General features: G+C 47.3%; 2 protein-coding genes across 2 annotated transcripts in view; one reads left to right on the forward strand and one right to left on the reverse strand.

Moving 5' to 3' along the window:
- The window catches only part of TMEM178A (transmembrane protein 178A), a 429,355-nt gene that overhangs the window by 290,927 nt on the left and 115,665 nt on the right, over positions 1–22,763 (reverse strand). The window lies entirely within an intron of this gene.
- On the forward strand, positions 14,967–22,028 carry LOC147708557 (uncharacterized). The gene is made up of 2 exons (XM_086927228.1): positions 14,967–16,260; positions 21,427–22,028. The coding sequence occupies exons 1-2, from the start codon at positions 14,967–14,969 to the stop codon at positions 22,026–22,028; spliced, it is 1,896 nt and encodes a 631-aa protein (XP_086783354.1).

Raw genomic sequence — 22,763 nt, forward strand, 5'->3', positions numbered from 1 at the left:
ATACTTTAATATTTCTGAAATAACAAATGTCCAATAAATATGCGGCACCACAACAAATCCTTTCATCGCCATTCCGTTGTGCGGAGCATCGCGAGAAGCCTCCATTGAATCAAATCGAATGAAAGTTGAGAAGCCTCCCTCTGAACCGAGACAGTGTTTTTGTAAAAGTAAAAGTGACCGTAGGCGGGCCCTGGATGACAACAAACACCCGGGTAAGTGTGGCTCCGAGGGGGGTAGGGTGTGCGGAAGGGGATGAAGAGACAGGAGGAGAGCGAAAAAACAGAAGAGAGGTGAGGGCAGAGAAAGCACTTGTTAGTAGTACTGGGAAAGAACATGGTTTCCCTGTGAAAAGTGCAATGGAGGAAAGGTGTTTTACTACAGACCTCTCCAGTCTGGGAGTCTTTCTACTTGGAATACACTGCTTCCTTTCCCTTCAGGAGACCATATACAACGGGACAAATGTGTAGGAGAACAGTAGGAAGCGTGGCGAAGGTGCAACCGTACAATTATGATGCTGCATACCTTGAAAGGAGGGCTGTGCTTTGGTGGCACGGGAAGGGAGCGCGCCACTGTGGACGTGCTTCCTCCGCTCGGGAAGGAAGTGCCAGCAGTGTTGCAGTGGCGGCGCGAGCCACAGACAGACGCACCAGAACAAGACGCCGGGGCGCCAGTGCGCACTCCAGTGGGGCTACGTGTGCGGAGAGGCGAGTGCGTATGACGTGGGCACAAGAATGGTGAAAGAGCTGCAAGTTATTCCACAAATATTGTGTACGGGTCGTAGTAAAACACCTCAGACATTAGAAATGCTGCGTATAAAACAAGACTGCGAGTCCGGCGTCAAGTGTGGTGGAAAAGAGTACGTACGGACCAGTTAAAGGAGACAGTATCACGCCACATGTGAGCGATCCAGTCCCGGTGGGCGGGGCCAGAAGTGGACAAGGCGGCAACAAGTAGGGACTTAAAAGCCTTCTTAACAATAGAATGCCAGCGTTTAGCCTAAGCTATGACGCGAGCCAATGGAAAGAGGGGGTGGGCTTCAGAGTCCCCTTCCTCAACCGTATTGATTTCAAGAAGCTCTTGAATGCCGAGAGCATGCCTAGAGCAGTGCATGCTCGCTGCTATCGCCAGCCGAGACCTAAAAACAGAGTGGAGATATACAAACAAAGTATATCAGAAGAAAATACTTTCAGTCTTAATTTGTGGTCACCACCCCAGTTAACTCTGTAAGGTTCCATTAAAGCAATTTCACCAAACAGAAAAATTCAACCATCTCTTTATAAAGCAGTGCGGTACTGGATCAAAAATCAGTTTAAAGTATAAACCATTTTAGAAGGGTGCAAGGGCAGATACATTTCCAAACCACCCAAATATAGTCCATATAACAAGGGCAACATTTTAGATAGATATTATGTTTTGATTCACAAGTTCGGAATTTTTAATTTAGCTTTGTTTGGCAAATAAGACAACAGTAACACATAAAGACTGTTAATGTTTATTTCTGCCCCACTAACCATCAGCGTTTTAGCTCTGTTCAGTGGGCTTGAAGAAGATTGTGCAGCACCTCAGGAACCAGAACAGAGTATTGTCATTAGTGAATAAAGCTTGATCGAGGATGCTGACAAAGTGTGGCTTATGCTGGTTATCCAGGAGAACAGCAGGGTTAGACAACAAAGGGCTATATGAATGATTTACTGGTCGCAATTTGCAATCAGTATTTTTACAACCAGTAGTGAATTTTACAAATGGACCAATACACTTCCCATTTACAAACGTTTTACCACCCCAATTGGCGAGTCAGTAATTTTTCAAAGTTCTACAACAGGATTTCAGTCGCAAAAAACATTAATACAGGTCATACAGATTTGATATTTGGAAAGGACGCCTACAACACACCCTTTCCAAATAAAGCAGTACACGTTCACAATCCTATTTTAGGAATCGGTAAGTGAAAAGAATGTTTGCAACCATAAAAATGTTTTGTACACCTGGCCCATAGTTTCCAACCCCTCCTGTTCACCTGTACCTAGCTCTGATGTGACTGAGCTCACCCAGTATTCACCACCTCAGTAAGTACTAGCAGTAGCTTCAACGTTCTGCAAGTTACAACCTATATAAACATGTCTAAGTATTTTCCTCTAGTAAAAGAGAGTGAGACAGAAATAGAAAAGGTCAAAGGACAGCAGAGTTCATAATAGCACATAGAAAGGTCTGAACGTTTTTTTGCACTTTTTAAGTACTCACTAGTCTACCCCATCCAAATCCAAGCAACAATAATATATATTGCACAGGTATGATGAAGGACTTAATACACAGAGCAAGCAGCCTCATGTAATTTCTTACTCAATAAGGATTGGAAGAACAGTAAACACCTAGCAGCTCACAAATGTTAAATGCTGTGCATCAGCTTGGCCCGCCTCGCGAGTCCACCAATCCATTATTTTTTCTACTCAACACCAGTTAATATCAAATTCAGCATTCTGCCTAATGTTGCATTACTGCAATGCATTACTCATGAATATCCTGCAAAATGTCTATCTAGATGTCTGAGTCTTTGTTTAACCTTTTTAGAAGATACTTTTCTCAGAATCTACTATTGAAAATCTCAACTTTTTTACCAGATTATTTTAGTTTTACACTTTCTAAGATATATTTTGAGATATTCCATGAATGATCTTACAGTGGCTCAGAAGGGACCTATCTAAATGGTGGGGGTCATTTATAGGGTTCCACAAATATGGGAACGCACTGGCAGAACTAATAGGCTGGCTTTTTATCAGGGGAAATGCTTGGCAATCAATGACTTTGTTTGTGTATCCATCTGTTCTACAAAGTAAAAACAATAATGAAGCAACATCTTGGTCTACAACCATGAGGATGCTGGGAATAGAACCCTTTACTCAACAAACTGCATCACCAAAGTTCTGCTATACCTTGGACAAAGTGTGATAAAGCAGAATCAGAAGGTGAGGTTTGTGCTATAAGTGGTAAACATAAAAGGCATGCCAAACAAAATATTGCATTTGAGACACAGGTCAGTTTTTTGATTGCATTACATGATTTTTTTTTTTAGAAAGCCTGTGTTCACTTGGGAGCACTATCCTTGATCCAGCAGTACTTTCCCCCAAAAACCGTATCTTCACGGGGGCCATGCGATCCACGGCTGCTGCAGGTAAAAGCGGTGGGGCAGTATTATTTATTTATTTAATTTTACCTCGTGGTCGTCTCTCGAAATAACCACCCCCACCCGGCCCTACCTCCCCACTGTTCTTCCCATGCCAATATTCAGCACCACTGTTGCTACTGAGCTAGGTTTGTTCTCTGCAAGTGCCAACACGTAGACGAATGTAATCTGCTTTATTTTCCTGCAGTTTTATTAGAGTTGGGCATCTAATATATTAGGCAATTGTACTCGTACCCTAAATGTAATATTCGACCTCGGTGAGATACATAAAACCATTCGGTTATTCAAGCTACTTTTTTGCTTGTAGTTTTCTCAGAAATGTCTACCAAGGAATATGTCGCCTTTAAATATAAAATGTAATTAACATTAAAGGATGCACAAAAGTGTCAAATTAATTTTCCAAAAATAGCTGAAGCATTGTGGATGATTTTTTACACCAGGAAATGATCACACAGTTCAAAATATTTTCTCACATTAAGATTAGATTTTCTTGAAGGTCGTCTTTTACACCTGAAGACAAGCGAGTTGTTTGATAGTGCCTATTACCATGAAGCATTCCATCACTGAGGGGACAAAGGAAAGAGTTGCAAGTAAGATTGAGATTATCCATCACTACTGGACAGTCAAAGTGAAGGGCAAATTCTGAAATTGTATCTCTGAAACGGCTTTAATTGGCATTGTGTCCGTTTTTATTAATGGTTGCTCCTTTTTATTAAACATTTCGGGTCTTTTTCATTGCTGAAAGTGTAATAATAATAAACGTTTGATCTATTTTTGCGTGTAGGAGTGAGTACTTTTTCACACAGTCTCACAACATTTTTTGTTCCAAAGTCCATAGTCCCATTATTGGCAACACACCCCACCCACACCACAACAGAGTAAGCATGCATAAATAAATACAAAACACAACTTTTGTTTGGGAAAATATTGCTGCAGGTTTATTCCATACAAAAGTATGCAATATGGTGGGTTATTTTACGGGCGATCCAAGGACAGGCAGGTGTAACCAACCTATGCTACCCTGCCCGCCGGATGAGCCAAGCACTGTAGAGAACCCAATCAGCTCTACCCTTATGGAGGTGATCCCCTTACTGGATCATGTGACACATTGGTCCCTTATCACTCACGCGCCTTTCAGGGCGGAGTGTAGCAAGGCAAGCCCCTGGATGTTCAGGCCCACAACCGCCCAAAGGACTAACGACCGCCGACGTAATTCTTCCAGTACCCTCCCATGAGGCTCCTGGGACTTGGCCTGGCACCACTATTGTGCTCTTGCAGAGGTACCCTTCTGTACCCATATGCTTCCAGATCGCCCTGTAACTCCGCCTGAAATGACAAAGAAAACATTACAACATCCTCTGTACCTTGCCTGCCAGCCCCACGCTGGGTAAGCGGTAGGGTGGGAGACGGCGTGTCTGGCGCAAAAGAGGACTCCAGGATGGACGAGGGAGGCCTAAATACCCTCCCCACCTCCACAGCGCATCGGGAGTGACGGCCTAGTGCGCCTAAGGAAGATGGGACTCCTCCTTGATTCCCGACATTAGAGGGGATGGGAAGTGCCCAAATGGCACTAAAGGGCCACCAGTGGCGTAACGAAATCTGAGCCACCACCCCCTGCAAAGTACATGCAGGGGGCCCCTGATGCTTCTCTGGACCCAGTGCGGAGGTCATATCCCAGGGATCTGCCAGTGCTGGAGGGGCCCCCGGAGCTCACCCCCCTCTGCACCACAGGGGCTGTGGGGGCTTGCCTTATGGCACTGACGCAGTTGTGTGGTCACACTCAGACAAACCAGCAAGTGAACTTTCCCATGTGCACGTCTTCATTGAGGGTGGGCAACAGTGGTTCATCTAGAAATGATTTGTCCATTCATCTATATGTCTGTAATAAGACTGCTTTAACTGTCTCTCCAGTCTCATGTAATAAAAGAAATCATGACTATAAAATACATACATATATAGATACCTAGAGGGACTTTTGGTGAGCTTTTCATTCCCACTTTGCTTTCCCCTACCACCTCACTATAGCATATATTATGGGGGAATGAGTCAGCCCGCTCAGCCACTGGCCCTCTTGAGCTGTGACAGCATTTCCCCTCGTCATGTGAGCACAGCCTCCTAAAAAGAAATACATTCAATGTCAGGGCTGGCAGAACAATACTTTCCTTAGGAAGGAACTGTATTTTCTACTTTAATTATTAAGCAAAGGTTTTTTTTTTAAATGTGTATTGCACGCAAGTGGTCACTACTTTTATGTAGTAGCTTGTTTTCTTTTTTCTTTTTCTTAATTTAGTAGCACATGTTTGTAATAAATAATGAAGACCAGAACCATTAGACCTGCTTTTCAAGGCCAGGCATAATGGCTTTACAAATAGCTGTTTTTTTTATAAAGATGTGGTATTATCTCATGGCTGGTCTGTCATGTTGTTCTTAAGTGGCCCATTGAAGAATTCCAACCTGGGCTCTGCCGCTGCCAGTGAGGGCAGCAGACTCAAATGCCCCCCTTACTGGTCACCTCAAGCGTGAGTCTCTGAAGTCTAACCCGAGAGAGTAACTGTTCCAGTGAGGCAGACAGCTCGAGACGGCAGAACACTCTGCAGAATACCGTGCAGCATGTAGCAGTCGAGACACTCAAAGGTCGACAATCACATAAGAAGGTTCAAACTGTCCAGACCATAAAGCCCTTGGCAGTATAAAATCATGCATACTGAAAATCCATTACCCTTCCTTCCTCGGTATAAAATGAAGCGTTATGAATGCTAACTGAACTTACTAAGCGCAGTATCCCACATGTGTGGCTCATTGGCATGAAACATGCACACACCAATCTTTGGAAGGAAAAGCATGTTTAATTAGTCATGCCAATAATATATATCAAACCTGTTTGCATTAACAAAAAATTCTCGGCTGCTTGGAGATCCAGTTCTCTGGAACTTGTTACTTTCGGGCAAGTGGGCAGGTGAGCGTGGGGCTTACGTTCAGGCTTCCTTTCCTTTCTTATTCTTCTGCTCTGCGCCCCTGACGCATGCCACACCTTACACACTATAACGGTAACACGCTTATTTGCGTGTGTCGTCATGACCTGCGCAATGCGCATGTGTTGTACCTGCCCCCCTGCCAAATGTTATAAGGCCATTGGTCAGTCACCCTGGCCAGCCCCCCCCCCCTGCGCGCATACGCATCCCGGAAGGCCGCGGAAAGGACAGTGAAAGTAGGAGTAAAGTAAACAACCCTGGCTGCCCTGCGTGCCGTGCCGCCATTGATCCACACCCACCCACCACCACCATTGAGACTACTCAGCCCTCAGCACTGCCACTGCAGTGCAGCCGCTGCCTGTGCCAGCCACACCGTGACACACGGGCCCCGGCCGGGGCCCGCACCATCCTGCTGCCAGCCTCACTGGGCCCCGGGCCCCCGCGGGGTCCCGGCCCAGACCCGGCGGGACCGTCTATATACACTGCCAGCCTGCCTAATGGGCCCCGGCCGGGGCCCCACACCGCTGTTAGCCTCCCCCTCACGGGGCCCCGCCCGGGACCGTCCATATACACTGCCAGCCTGCCTCATGGGCCCCGGCCGGGGCCCCGCACCGCTGCCAGCCTCGCCCCTCAAGGGGCCCCGGCCGGGACCGTCCATACTTGTAAAATCTACTCTCAGTCAATAAAATACATTCAGTCAGTGAGAGTGGCCCCGGCGGGCCCCCTGGAGCGCGTGGCCCCCCTGCAACGCGGGGGTTGCGGGGGCTTGTGTTAGGCCCCTGAAGCAAGGGAGTCTACGTGTACTTGCCACGATTCCTCCTTTTGTACTGTAATATTGCCTTTACAGTTTAATCTGTGGTTTTCGCCCCAGACTTCCCAGGCTGTGTACTGCTGGCCATGTGTGCAGCTGCTGATGTAAAGAGGGAATCTCCTGGTTGCAACTTGCAATAAAACAATGCCCGCCTGAATGTGCTACGTTGTAAGCGATTAAGTGCCTAACATATCTCTTCCCCATGAAGAGATACCATGTATGCGCCTGAATACCTGTGTCCCTAATTTATGGGACAGGAGCTCAGTGGTCAGGTGACGGCTCCCACAAACCGCCTATGTACTTTGGCTGTCTGGGCGAGAAGTTTTACGTTTAACTGAAGAAACCCGTAACCTGCCCGAGGAGCAGAGTTCACATATTTTATTGAGGTTGACCCGACATTTGCAACGTCCTTTTAGATTGCTAGATCATTGCGCACCAGAATGTTCCTAACCAAAGGTATGTGCAACTGAGCAAGCGGGTCCTCATGCACTTGCCAAGTATCCCTTATTCCTTATGAAAATTTTGCCTGCTCAGTTCCCTCAGTGGTCAACCCCTTAGGCTTTCCAGGTTTGTGGTTCTGTCTGATTTAATCCAGTGTGCACTGTCTGTAATAAAGTGGTAACATTCAGGATTGGCAAAGCCCTTGTTTACCCCATGCTAGATTATTCCCAAATGTGTATGTGGGGGGGGGTCATGCTGTCTACCCTGTGCAGCCCCCAGCAGTGTAAAATTAACAGTTCTGTTAAATTTGAATATTCTTGAATACTTTTCGTGCTAAATGTTGACACCTTGTTTCCCCAATTATATGTTGTCTGACGTCCTCCCCAATCAGCCTGGCAACTCTAGCTATCCGGGCAGGGCATTTGAGCCAAGTGACGCAGCATGTCACCTACCCTCAGTTCTGGAGTGCACTTACTTCGCCCGTTGACCAGACCATTGCACAGACCTGTTTGGTTGCTAAAATCTTGTTGCATATTGATGGTGTCAAATCTGGTTTGAGAGAATACATGTATTGTCCCCACTATAAGAGACACCTCACCCTTTCATGGAGTGACAACTCATGCAGCTCCCAGGCTTGCTTAACTGCCGTCCGATCAACGATGCACAGTGCCTGCTATCCAGCTGGAACCCTAGCTGCTTAAATTAGCCAGGGTTTCGAACTCCAACATTCCCAGTTTCCTGTATAGCTGCAGCCCACAATCAGTGGATCCGCAGGGACCCTTCTGCATCCCTGCAAATGACCTAGTTACTTAATACCACCCCGTAATTTCCTTGCCAGTCACTCGATGACATCTGGCAACAAAATGCCCAGCGGCTTGGTGCTGAAGATTTTTGAGCCCAACATATTCCAGTCTGTGTTTCCAGCATTTATCCTTTATAAAAGCTCCCGGTCGTGTGAAGTGTGTGAAGTTGTCCTGGCAAGGCATACCCCATAACCTGTCCCACCTTGGTGACTATCCCGCCCTGGAATAAGTGACAGCAAGCAAGGGAGTCCTAGTGTACTCCCTAATTATCCCTCCTTTCGTACAGGATGTTTGCCTTTACAGTTTAATCTGCGGTATTAGCCCCAGGACTTCCTCAGCTGCGTACTGCTGGTAGTGCACGCAGCTGCTGACGTTAAGGAGGAAATCTCCTGATTGTAACTTGCCATAAAACACTGCCCGCCTTAATGTGCAACGTTGTAAGTGAGTAAGTGCCTAACTTATATCTCTTCCCCTTGAGAAGATACCACAAGTCGCATTGGTCATGGGAACCTTAGGAAGCACACCATGCCCACCTGGGCATGCCTCTAAATGAGAATGGCTCCACGCAGCCGTAAGGCAATAGACACACCTCTATTAAACTTATTTACTGGTTTGTGCCACTAGATATCCTTCAGGTTGGTGACGCGGAACCTCCTACCCAGCATAAGCTGACAGTCTGGCTTTGCCGTCACACCACCCGTGTCCCTTGACTCACCCTCCAACCTCCTGTGCAATAGTCATACTACTAAGTGGGCAATCAATTCCACATCCCTATTCTGCACCCAGACTTCCCAGGCAGCTTCATTGCTGCCAATGTGGGCAGTTGCTGACGTTGAGGGAATCTCACGCTTGCAACTTGCAACTACAGCGATTATTTTAATTAAACGATACTTTGTATCTGAATGAACTATGCACAGGTAATTGAAATGCTCACATGTGCAGTTGCTGTGAACAACAAGGTAGATGGCCAGGATGTTATGGGGAGGGAAAAGTTAGTATAGCTAAATTATTCCTTGATGTCCTGTATGGGTCGAACCCAACACTTAAAGAAATGCTTGCTTTCAGGGTGTAGGTGTTGCAGCCTGCATATAATACGCTAAGAACCCCTTCACCCCTTAATACAGCACACCTCTTTAATTTATTTTATTTATTTATTTATGTGATTTATTGAGCGCGAACAATTGTTTGTTTTGGTGTTAAATGTAAAATTTGTATATAACAAATACCTGTTTGTGTATGACAAAGCAAGTCCTCAGAATACCAAAGACGTTTACTCAAGTGAAGCAACTTGTACTTCCAAAAAACAATTACAACACCCATTGATTAAATACGGTAGGGTGTAAAACATCTGCTCAAAATAAAATAAGTGGCAGAACCAAAAAGCGACTGGGTCCCTATTTATTCTTTCACATATTGTAGTGTCCTACCCAGCGCTAAACAGGACACAACCCCCTTCTTTTCTTACTTTTAGAAAGTTGGCACTGTCTTACCTAATCATTTTGTGCCTCTGCCTCTGAACGTATGGCTTACTGAAAGCCTAGCCACATTCCAATGGAGAGGTTATTTCAAATGTTCAAATTCAGAAGGTGCTACTACATCATGCAAGCGACAAAAAAGTGCTATACAAATGTGCACAACACAACAATGATCAGTCCAGCTTGAAACACAGGCAAAAAATATTTTGGCTTTGTTAATGTGATGTAATTCTTTTTAAAGTTTACAGTCAGGTCCTCCTAATCAGTGTCTACAAAGAGAAGGAAAAGTCGCAGCAAGGTTTACCCCAACCTGAAACTGAGTGAGATGGTCGCAGAGTTGCGGCTTGCTATTTACAATTTACATTGGTCTGTTTACGTGCACATAATGCTGCGACCTCATGAGACACTTGTGCAAGGCCGCCTTCTATCTCTGCTCCCTTGGCTTCTCGGATCACAGTTCTCTTACCCATATATGTATGTTGGTTTATGTGAGACTCAGTTTGCAAGCTGTCGTGCTCTGGGATGTCCTCTGAGTTAAGTTGTATTCATTCAACAAGGACCTTCTATTTTTATCCCCCGATGAACAGCTGCACTGCTTTTTGTGCTTCATCTAAACACAGAGTAGTTGTGTTAAGTACAGCGATGGAGGGCAACACCATGGGCAACCGTAGGGAAAGAGGGTGGATGCTTGGGAGAGGCAACACCAAAGACAACAGGAGCGGGGTGGGAGGGAAGAGCAGGGGGGAGGGAGGAACAGGGAGTGGGAAGTGCATGAGGGAGCCCACTGAAAAAGGCGACTCTGTTTAGAGTGCTTACACACTAAGAAATAAATTGTGCTAAAAAAAAGATCAGTGGAGTGACACACGTATTGCATCCATGCTCTCAGGAAGGGATAAACAAACAAAGGGGGGGAAAACACACAAAGAGGAAGGACGCCAACAGCAGCTAACCAATAAAAAGCAAAGTAATGAGAGTAAAGATGAGAAAACCAATGGGTGAGTAACAGGCGGGATCTAAGTCCACTAATAGATAACAATAGTTTTAAAAAGATGCGCTGTCTAGCTAGACCTTAAAAGAGTGTGAGCTGAAATGACTTAAAAACAAAAAATATGGTTCGCCACAGCTAAACTCTAGTGGTTAAGGGTTGACGTATGCTACTGTTACAATGAAAACAAATACAATTAAAGCGATAGCTGTTTCGTAAATCTTTCTTTATCGCTCCACATCACTCTTACCATTCTACCACTCATCCCGATTTTGGAGGAACTGATTATGAAGAATAAAGCTTCCTCCTGGGCTTCATAACCCTTTCTCAGATCCTTACAAGTTGAAGATGATCTCTGAAGAGGTACGTGTGATGAAGTAGCATTTGTATACCAATAGATTGGGTTAGGGTTGTAGTATGTAAGATGACCTTGGAACCCCATTTTCACATTTACAGACAACAAGTGGTAATGGGAACAACTATCGGGGAGTTGGGGGTGTTGGGGCGCAGGGAGTGCAGCCCTAAACCCAGGGCTTTAAGTGGAATGAAAATACTGGGGAGTCTCTCAAAGGGGCGTGGTCAATGTAATTAAGGGTGTGCCTTAAAAACACGTAAGTTAAAAATCTGTGCTCAGCAGACTTGTATTTTGCTGTTTCTGTTATGGCATCCAGATATATGATACAGCAAGGAACATCATACCTACAACAAGTCAGGACTATTGACTTTGTCAATGGTTGTTAGTTACATAAGATAAATAAGCAGAAACTATGGCTTCGTTGTATATAATATTGAAAAAGCTTCCACTTAAAGCCATGGTAACACCAAGACAAAGTTGCTGCTCTTGCGTTTCAAAAAGAGAACGGAAATCCAGAGAGAAAATGATTCTCTTTAACCCCTTCGCTGCAGCGACTATTCCGTCGCAGCGCTAAGGGGGTGGGGCGGCCGCGCGGCGGTACCGTGCTTGTGACGGAACCGCTCCGTCACGGTTAGCGGGTGAGCTGTGCTTGTGGCGGAACGGTTCCGTCACGAACCCGCCCGGCCATTAAATCGTCAGCGCAGGCGTGGAATTTGTGCCGCGCAGGCGCGGCGAGCGGGCCGTGACGAAACCGTTCCGTCACAAGCACAGCTCACCCGAGGCTTGTGACGGAACGGTTCCGTCACAAGCATGCAAGGGGTTAAAGGATTTCCCTTTCCCTACAACTCTCACCTGGCATGACGTCATGCCGTAACTTCTCCACCAGTGAGAAGAGGGCAGTGTGAGCACTCGCACATCGATGTGCCTGCTGTCACTGCGGTCCGGAAAAAGAACCGACCGTCTGTGCCAGGGCACAAAACAGAGCCCGACAGAGACCAGTTTTGAGGCCTCCTTTAAAAAACTGCTTATGCTCAGCACCCGTGAGACTCGGCCCACTTAAAGCCCTGCCTAAACCATCAGAGTTGCTGCCAAAGTCATTAATACAAAGTCTTTGTTTGAAGGTGTTACTGCAGCTTAGGATACGGCAGCTGACGTCAGAGAGAAGGAGCTGCCTTTAGTGCCGTTCGGCCACTGGTGACAGCTCGTGGCTGCCTTGGAATGGCATATAAATAATTGATAATCCACTGGGAGGCCACAATGACATTATTTTCATGAAGTTTCCAACTTCTACATTGTAGTTTTGTTGTTTATCGCCTTTTCGAGCCACGAGAAACGGTTCTGTTCCCAAATAATTTTCGAGTTTTATCACTGTGCAGTGGAATCTACATTTAATAGCTGTGACCTGTCATGTTAAAACTGGAAGCGCCAAAGAACGAGGACAGATGAGCGAATAAAAAGGGTTTCCAAATATGTGAAAGGATTAACCATTTTTCTTAACTTTTTCTAGATGATCGAAGTAATCAACAAAAGACAATTAAAACGGTTCATATTTCAAAAAATGGTTTAATTTTACATCTACAGGAAAGTCAGAATACGTTGTTATTGCCTTTTTTTTGCACAAGGACGTAGTCTACAGTATGGTCTATAATATTAATTCTGTTACTTCTTATTAGGATTATTACCGTAAAGAACATTTCCTGCACGCTATAATTACTGTGAAATTGATCTATTCCCGTACTATCAAAAGTTGTCAACCCAGAATGATTTGTATAATGCCAATCAATCTTGACAAAGCAGTATGAGTGTAGTGAAATATAGTGTTTTATAAGTTTCAAGTAAAAAGAAAATAGCGCTGGTCTTTTCTCAGCTGAAAACTGGAAAACTAAACAAAAAAACTAAAACTATATATATATATATATATATATATATATATATATATATATATATATATATAGTTTTAGTTTTTTATATATATATATATATATATATATATATATATATATATATATATATATATATATATATATATAAATTCCAACCGGTAGTTGATGCGGCGCTTCCACAACAAACCCAGTGCGCAGACACAGATGGATAAATCCACAGCCAGACTTTCTCAGGGTATTTCTTCGTCCTTTATTTCATATAACGTGCAGAGGTGCAACACACTGCCAAACAGACGCGTTTCGGGCGTGAACGCCCTTGCTCACTGTCAGCGGGTAAGCGGTACATGAATGGTTTAAATACATTGGTTGATTGATTAAACGCGCCAAAAATCCCCTACAGTTGCATTGAACTAAACAGAGGACTAAGGCTACAACCTATTTACATTATATGCGATTAATGGTTCGGCCATTTTACAACGGAGACACGTTAGAAGTTTTTATGCATGACATTGGAAAAATAGTACAATTGAGAATCTTCCCATGATTCCAGGGACTGTGGTATGGTTTTTAGCAGCCAGTGCAAGGAATTATTTATATAAAGTGCAAATCTAAGTAGCCATTGATGTAAACATATTACATGTGCAAATACGCAAAAATATTAACTGTGCAAATACGCAGCATATTGACTGTACAAATACATTAATTTACACAATAAAATATTGGATATATATACATTATATATATAGTTAGAGAGAGAGAGAGAGAGAGAGAGAGAGAGAGAGAGAGAGAGAGAGAGATAGGTTAAGGGAGAAGGAGATTGGGCTAGGGCAGGTTTTAAAGTATGCGTCACAAAGTGGTTGCCTTTTATGAGACTTCATTTATTTGGGGGGCTTGGGGGAGGGAGCCGACCGCAGGGAGGTCTCCTCCCCCGGGCGGTTTGGGAGGGCTGCGAGGGGTTCTTTACAGAAGTTGCCAGAATGTTCTGGTCTTTGGACTGGTCTAGTAGGATTCGCCAGCCCAATTATAAATTCCCACGTTCCCGCCTACCAGCCACCATTTTAGGTTTGGTGACCTGATGGCTAGGAGGGCTGTTAGCGGTTTTTGTGAGAGAGTGTACTGTGTGCTTTGTGAGACGTTTTGTTAGGCTTCATTGTCTAGGATTATTGTCTTAAGCTAGTATATAATGGAGGATTCGCGAGTTATTGAGGCGATGCGTCTACTGGCCGAGGCCGGCCGTTTGGATTTGCTGGCAGGAGGTGTGCAGGCGAGGCCCCAGCGCCAGGCTTCTGCTGGCGTAGTAGCTGCGGTCATGGCATGCTCGTCGCCAAAGAAGAGACGCCGAGCCAGGTAAGCGATAGGGGCCGTTCCCGTACTAGGAAGCCGGCCTCTCAGCGGCTGGCGCGTGTTGATCCTGGTGCGGTGGAAGCTCCGGAGATATGCAGCGCTTCTGGTGTGGGCGGTGGGGAGGCCTCCCTAGCTCCGGCTCCCCAGTTGGGAGTTGTGATGGGGGCGGGGGGACCTCCGGGCATGCCAGGCGTCATGGTGGGGCAGGCGCAGGTGTCGGGTAGACGGGGTAGAGGTGGTCGGGGTGGGAGCAAGAAGCGCTCCGCTTCTGACCCGCTGGTCGAGCGGCGAGTACAGTCTACGGAGGTAGCCGCTGTGCGTGGTGGGCGTAGAGGCTCTGTTCAATTTGTTTTGCAAGGCACCGAACAGGAACGGGTTGAACCCGATTCTCATGACGCCGTGTTGGTTGTCGATGAGTCGCAGTTTGTACCTGAGACGGCACCGCGAATGTTGTTAACCCCTGCAAGGCATTTTGCTTATGATCGTCAGGCTGGGGATGGGAGAGATTTGAGCATGGTGAGACCTCGGATTGAGTTGGCCGCCGGGGGCTTGGATCCGTCTATTGGCCAGGAAGTTCCTGTACGGGATGTCGATGCTGCTGTGGTGGATGTTGGGGGTAATGTGGGTAGCCCGTTACTGTTTTCTACGCCTGGTTCTTCGGTGGGTGAAGTTCTGTCTGTTGGGGGGGTTCTAGAGGTGAGGGTGAATGGGCACAAATGGGCGAGGGAGGCTCGCTTTCTGGTGTAGCTTTGGGACAAGAGGCTCCGCGTTCGGGGGGTTTTGGGTCTGCGGTTTTGATGGGGCAAGATGGCAGTCTTCAGAGAGAAGGTGGGGGAGTTTCATTTGGGGGCCGTGAGACCGTTTCTTCTGGTATGCATGTAACACGACCTGGTATTGGTTCAGGATCTGGAGTCCTTGGGACTTCAGTTTTGGATACTTCTGGAAGGTTCCACGCACCCAGGGTTTTGAGTGCGGGGGGCGCAGGCTTTCAGGGCACCATGTTAAGTCATGGTAGGGGTTTTGGCCAAGTGGGTAGTGGACTGGTACAAGGCCCCAGGGGTGCAGTTCCACGCTTGTCTGGGGATTCCAGAGGCCCCTATTTTATGTGTGGTTCTCCTGGGTGGGAGCATTTTGGTGCGGCAGGACTTGCGCAGCGGAGTTTTCAGAAGGATGTTACAGGCCACGAGTGGAGTTCAAGGGTGCCTATGCAACCTTCTTCTACGGCAGTGGCGATGGATAATTTGGATCACAGGGAGGATGAGGAGGTTATAGGTGGCTCCCCGGGCAGGGAGATGCCTTTGGGGTTTAGTGTTCGAGGTCGTTCTTTAGAAAGGAGTCAAATGTTGAATGTCTGTTCAAATTGGAGGGGGACTGCGTCTGGTTGGAATGTAGATGTTAGGAACCCTAGCACACCAGTCCAAACCTTTTCTTTGCAGGACGGAAATAGGTGCGGAGTTCCAGACTTGGCAGGGCGCGATCCAGTCCATTTTCGCCAAGGGGAAGCGAGGAGAATGCCTAGCGCGGCCCTCTCTGTTCCACCGATGGAACCCGCCGCGGCCAGCACACGAGGGTCTGGCGTGACCCCGCTGGCCCCAACGAGTAGCAGGTATAGGTGTCCTGCCTTGCCGGCGGCTATGGAGCTGCAGAGTCAACGCAAAGGGAGGTACAGGCGTGTACAGTCTGCTCCCCCCCCTGGAGGTTCTTCAAAATCATTAAAATGCACTGTTGTTGATACCGGGTTGGGTAAGACCCGTGGTGATGTGTTGCATACTAGTGTTGATTCAGTGGTATTGGACTACGACGAAGATAGTCCTGAGGAAGGAGAATTGCGGGACGTGGAAGGGGGGGTTCCCTCTCAGGTTTCTCATAGTGTTTTTCAGGCTCCAGTGGTTCAGAGTCAAGTGCAAGTGAGAAGAGAGCACGGCCCATCGGTCAGGGCACCTCGCAGACAAGATGCATTGACTTCAGCGCCACGGGGGGAGCCTTCGAGAGTGGTCTCTCTGTTGCCAGGTGAGCAATTAGCTACACAGGCCAAACCTATTATGGTGTCTGTGGGCACAGGTGGGGAAACGGATGTGGTTGTTGGAGATGGGCGATTGCTCAAAGGACGTTACGTGAAGGACACTGCTGTGGGTACTGATGATGTTGTGGAAGTCACGAATAAAATTGAAAGTGGTGCTACTACTGGTGCTTCCAGTACGGTTAAAGAGCCAGTGGCCAGTAAAGAATTGAAAATCAAAAAGTTACCCTATATGGGGGTTACGAAACCTTTGGGTGCTCATTTGATGTTAAGTACCAAAGAACGTATTTGGAACGGTGAGTGTGTGGAACTCCTTAAGCTGCTGCACCGGGGAGTCCAGTCTAAAGAGGGGTCTAAAGAGGAGGAGTTTGAGCTGGCTAAACGCCCTAGAGTCCCCCTAAACATTGAAAACTGGACTGCTGCTTTTCTTATTTATGCGAGTGTATACTGTGAAAAGTTTCCTGAGCGCAGCGTGTCTCTTTTTAAAAACATGGACGTTATACGCAAGGCGCAGATTACTGGGGGGGGGGTTTGCTTGGTCCCAATATGATGAGGAGTTTAGGGCCAGGATAGCTTGGGATCCCGAGGCCAAGTGGGGAGAGCTCGATCTCGATTTATGGCAACACACCATGGGTTCTGCGTCAGGTGGGAAAACTATTTTCACAGCGAGTGGATTTCCCTTAGTTTACCGGCCCTTTCAGGGGAAGCCCACCCGGGGAGGGGTGGGGGCTACATCAACCACGCAGTCAGGGACAGGCACATGCTGGGAGTTTAACAAGGGCTCTTGTACCAGAGAATATTGTAAGTTTAAACATGAATGCTCTGGCTGTGGAAGGAGGCACCCCTTGTCCAGATGTTGGGATAACCAGCCAGCAGGAAGCCAGCAGGGGAAACAGGCGAGTGCAGGTAGTTCAGGGACGCCCTCACAGTTTTCAGGGGGCAGGGGATCCAGAGGTTCTAAGGGTTCTGGGGCCAAGGGCTCATACACCGGTTAGGTTGGAGAGGTTGCGCCTTGCGTTGCAGGACTATGAAGATGAGGCAGTAAAGAAAAAGTTGTTGGATGGTTTTGAATTTGGTTTCCGGCTGGGTTATATGGGCTCACGGGAGAGAAGGTGGTCTGCTAATTTAAAATCAGCATCTGAGCATGGCACAGTGGTACAAGAAAAGCTCAATAAGGAGGTACATGAAGGAAGGATGGCTGGCCCTTTTCATGATTGGCCGATCCTTAATTTGATTATTTCACCTGTTGGAGTAGTCCCGAAGAAAGATCCAGGACAATTCAGGCTTATTCAGCACTTATCATGGCCAGAAGGGTCGTCTGTCAATGATTTTATTGATCCAGAGGCGGTTTCAGTCTCTTATTCCTCTGTTGACGTGGCCATGTCACTTGTTGTGACCGCGGGCGCAGCTGCTGAGATGGCCAAGTGCGATATAAAGTCTGCTTTCCGGCTGTTGCCTGTCCACCCGGATGACTGGTGTCTCCTGGGTATACATTTCGCAGGGAAATGGTATGTGGACAAAGCTCTGCCAATGGGTTGCTCCATATCATGTGCTCTTTTTGAGTGTTTTAGTACTTTTCTACAATGGTACTTTACCCAGCAATCTTGTCACTCACTGGTAACGCACTACCTAGATGACTTTTTCTTTGTCGGATCCCCGGGCTCCACGGAGTGCCAGTCTGCTCTGGACACCTTCCAAGGGCTCATGGAGGATCTGGGAGTTCCTTTGGCTCCAGAGAAAACGATGGGTCCTGCCACAGTTTTGTCCTTTTTAGGTATTGAGATCGATTCTGTGGCAATGTGTGCTCGCCTGCCTGAGGACAAAAAGGTCAAAATGGTGGAATTACTGGAAGCCATGTTAGCGAAAAGAAAAGTGCTGGTGAAAGATGTTCAGGTTCTATTAGGCCATCTCAATTTTGCTTGTAGGGTGGTAAGAGCAGGCAGGACTTTTTGTTGAAGATTGGGCAGGGCTCTTGCAGGTCATCAGTTGCCTCACCATCGTGTTCGGTTGTCTGCTGGTGTTAAGGAGGATTTGAGAATGTGGAAATTTTTTCTGTCTTCTTTTAATGGTGTTCCTTTGGTACGGGACGTTGATTTCCAGTGGGATGTACAAATGTTCTCAGATGCTGCTGGCAGTGATGGTTTTGGGCTCTTTTGGAATGGAAGATGGTGTGCTGAACGTTGGCCAGATGAGTTGTTGAATGGCGGCCGCAGCATTACCTTCTTGGAGCTTTTCCCTTTGTTGGTGGCTTTGACCCTTTGGGGGGAAGAATTGGCGCACAAGAAAGTGCTTTTTCGTGTGGATAACATGGCTGTAGTGGAGATCGTTAACAGACAGTCTGCCAGGGACGAACAGGTGTTGAAGCTCATGAGAGTTTTCGTTCTAGGTTGTTTGAGACACGACATTCACTTTCGTGCTTTGCACATCCCTGGCGTGGACAATGACATTGCCGATGCTCTGTCTCGTTCACAGTGGGGGAGATTCCGTGGACTGGCGAGGGACGCAGACAGAGCACCGACCCCGATGCCGATTCATCTGTGGCACGTCGGCGAGGTCGGGTCGTACAACTGGTGGTAGGTTCTTTGTCTGTGTCTACGCGTTCTGCTTATTCTCTGGCCTGGAGGGAGTTTCTGGAATCTGGTGCTTCTAGGCGAGAGGAAGTTTCGCGTCGTTCGGAGGACGTGGTCAACTTCATATTAGACCTTATGGATAGAGGATTGACCAAAGTAACCATTACAGGGAAATTGGCAGGGATTGCTTTCATGGGTAATTTGTTGTGGGGTTATTCACCGTCAGCGGGGGAACTGGGTAGGAGGATGCTTGAGGCTTGGGCCAGAGAACAGGGGCACACCAGCAGACTCAGGGCTCCTTTATCTTGGCAGGTTCTGGCCAGGTTAATCACTGTTCTACCTTCTGTTTGTTCGGATGACTTTGAGTCATGTTTGTTCTCCATGTTAATGACGTTCATGTTTTTTGGAGCTTTTAGGGTTTCGGAGTTGTTGGGTTCGAAATACAAGTGTGGCCTATTTTGGCGGGATGTTTTTTGTTCAGATGAGGGGGTGCATGTCTGGTTGGCCAGCTCCTAAACTGATCAGACGGGTAAAGGAAAAGGTGTGTGGTTACAGGCGCGTGCTCCAAGGCTTACTTGCCCTTTACTTTTGGCGCGGCGCTGGCGTTCACTATGTGGGGGTGGTGATGAGGCGCTTGTTTTTCAGCACATCAATGGCACCCCTGTGACAACTTACCAATTCCGAATGGTTTTGCGCAAGGCTTTGCAGCGGTTAGGTTTCGATGGGAACTTATATGGGACACATTCTTTCAGGATAGGTGCTGCCACAGAAGCCTTCAACAGAGGTTGGACTGAAAGAGATATCATGAGATTGGGGCGTTGGTCTTCAAATTGTTTCCAAAAAACAATTTGATGGACAGAATGTAGATCAATGTCTTACATTCACCCCAGTACAAGGATCTGGGCCTAAATCCATTGTTTTTTGCACTCCACACCACCCTGGGTTAGATAATGGCTTTATGCAAATCAGCTCTGACCCTGTGCCCCATGAGAACAGTCCAGTCCGAACTACACAGCCATATCTTTCCCAGACCGGAATCAAGCATCCGAGGACCGGACAGGTTTCGAGGTAACACCTCTCATCAGCCCGGCTAGCTTGACTCCAGTGGTGTGGAGGCTCTGGGACCCACGTCTGAGCTACCCCAGTACACTCAGGGAGAAAATTACAAATAACAATTTGATGGACAGAATGTAGATCAATGTCTTACATTCACCCCAGTACAAGGATCTGGGCCTAAATCCATCGTTTTTTGCACTCCACACCACCCTGGGTTAGATAATGGCCGGTCCTCGGATGCTTGATTCCGTTCTGGGAAGGACATGGCTTTTGTAGTTTGGACTGGACTGTTCCCATGGGGCACAGGGTCAGAGCTGATTTGCATATCGCCATTGTCTAACCCAGGGTGGTGTGGAGTGCAAAAAAACGATGGATTTGGGCCCAGATCTTTGGACTGGGGTGAATGTGTGACATTGATCCACATTCTGTCCATCACCTGTTTTGTTTGCAATACCGCCATAGGTGCGCTGGGGATGCTCAGACGTGGGTCCCAGGCACTCCACACCACTGGAGTCAAGCTAGCCGGGCTGATGAGAGGTGTTACCTCGAAACCGGTCCGGTCCTCGGATGCTTGATTCCGTTCTGGGAAGGACATGGCTATTGTAGTTCGGACTGGACTGTTCCCATGGGGCACAGGGTCAGAGCTGATTTGCATATCGCCATTGTCTAACCCAGGGTAGTGTGGAGTGCAAAAAAACGATGGATTTGGGCCCAGATCTTTGGACTGGGGTGAATGTGTGACATTGATGCACATTCTGTCCATCACCTGTTTTGTTTGCAATACCGCCATAAGTGCTCTGGGGATGCTCAGACGTGGGTCCCAGGCACTCCACACCACTGGAGTCAAGCTAGCCGGGCTGATGAGAGGTGTTACCTCGAAACCAGTCCGGTCCTCGGATGCTTGATTCCGTTCTGGGAAGGACATGGCTTTTGTAGTTCGGACTGGACTGTTCCCAAGGGGCACAGGGTCAGAGCTGATTTGCATATCGCCATTGTCTAACCCAGGGTGGTGTGGAGTGCAAAAAAACGATGGATTTGGGCCCAGATCTTTGGACTGGGGTGAATGTGTGACATTGATCCACATTCTGTACATCACCTGTTTTGTTTGCAATACCGCCATAAGTGCGCTGGGGATGCTCAGACGTGGGTCCCAGGCACTCCACACCACTGGAGTCAAGCTAGCCGGGCTGATGAGAGGTGTTACCTCGAAACCGGTCCGGTCCTCGGATGCTTGATTCCGTTCTGGGAAGGACATGGCTTTTGTAGTTCGGACTGGACTGTTCCCATGGGGCACAGGGTCAGAGCTGATTTGCATATCGCCATTGTCTAACCCAGGGTGGTGTGGAGTGCAAAAAACAATGGGTTTGGGCCCAGATCTTTGGACTGGGGTGAATGTGTGACATTGATCCACATTCTGTCCATCACCTGTTTTGTTTTCAAATTGTTTCCAGCGCTACGTGAGGAGCTCGGCGGAGGAGGCGCATGCGTCATCTTCCTTCCCATGATTTCTAATTCTGTTTTCTTTTGTAGGATCGGTTGCTGGGCCTCGCTCTCCGGTGGTGACGGTCTGGATAGTTGGGCATTCCTTCGTGAAGTGGGCCCGAGTCCAGGCAGCACAGACTTACTTTGGAGAACTCTTTGGTTTTAATGCTCGAATGTTTAATGTGGTTTGGAAGGGGAAAGGTGGGATGCTCTGGAGAGAGTTAATCCCTTGTCTTAACAATAATATGGTGGGCGGCTTATGTCCTGATATTTTAGTTATTCATCTGGGGGAGAACGATCTCTGTGCTACCAAGGGTGTGGTGTTACTTCGGGCTATGAAAAGGGATTTGAGCCTTATTAAGGAACTCTGGGCTGGGTGTCTTGTCTTTTGGACGGAATTGATACCGCGTAGGATCTGGAGAGGGGCTGTGAATCCCAGGGCTGTTGACAGGGCCAGGAAGAAGGTAAACTCTGAAGTTTCTCGTTGCTGTCGTGGTCTTGGATTTGGCAGGATTTCACATAGGGAAATTAAGTTCGAATCGGTGGAATTTTTCAGAGATGATGGTGTTCATCTGTCCCGGGTGGGTATGGACCTATACTTGTTAGAGCTACGTGAGGTTTTGGCGCGTTCGCTAGCCATGCAGCGTTGATTTAGCTTTGTTTTCTTTTTCGCGTTTGCGATTTGGGGGGGCAGAAAGGGAGGTGGTGTAGTTTTTCTCCCCCCCCTACCTTTCTGGGTGGCGGGGTTTTGGTGTATCAGTACGGTTTATGGTAGATTGTTTGATGAGTATTGGATCGATTATTTGTTTGACAGGTTCAGGGGTATGTTGGTCATTGTTTGACCGTTCAGGTTTGTGGGGGGGGTATTGGCAGGAGTGAAGGGTCAGGCAGGGTTTATGGTTATGGAGGGCCTGGCTTTTAATATGTGTTTGGGGTTTGACGAATAAAGTTTTAAATGATGACGTAATGATTTGATTAATGACGTAATGTTTTATTGATGACGTGATGTTTATAATGTTGTTGTAATGTTTATTGATGTATTGTTGGGCGGGGGAGGGGCCAAAGTATTTTAGGGGTGGGGGTTGGGGGCGGAGTTCGTAGTTATTTATTTATTTAGAGAGGTTTAGTTTTGTAAGGCGTTGCCAAGGTTGGATTTGTAATGTGCACCTGTTTCCTAATAAAGCGGCCTTTTACACACACAAAACAATTTTGGTCTACTTTTCTCCCACCCCTCGCCCTCCCTCCCAAGGGGGGCTTGGGGGAGGGAGCCGACCGCAGGGAGGTCTCCTCCCCCGGGCGGTTTGGGAGGGCTGCGAGGGGTTCTTTCCAGAAGTTGCCAGAATGTTCTGGTCTTTGGGCTGGTCTAGTAGGATTCGCCAGCCCAA

Source organism: Lissotriton vulgaris, chromosome 6, assembly GCF_964263255.1.
Source record: "Lissotriton vulgaris chromosome 6, aLisVul1.2, whole genome shotgun sequence".
Classification (NCBI taxonomy): Eukaryota; Metazoa; Chordata; class Amphibia; order Caudata; family Salamandridae; genus Lissotriton; species Lissotriton vulgaris.

Coding starts and splice junctions, on each gene's coding strand:
- LOC147708557 (XM_086927228.1), top strand. CDS start 14,967: ATGGGCGAGGGAGGCTCGCTTTCTGGTGTAGCTTTGGGACAAGAGGCT. Junction 16,261..21,426: donor AGTGGTCTCTCTGTTGCCAG/GTGAGCAATTAG, acceptor TTTCTTTTGTAG/GATCGGTTGCTGGGCCTCGC.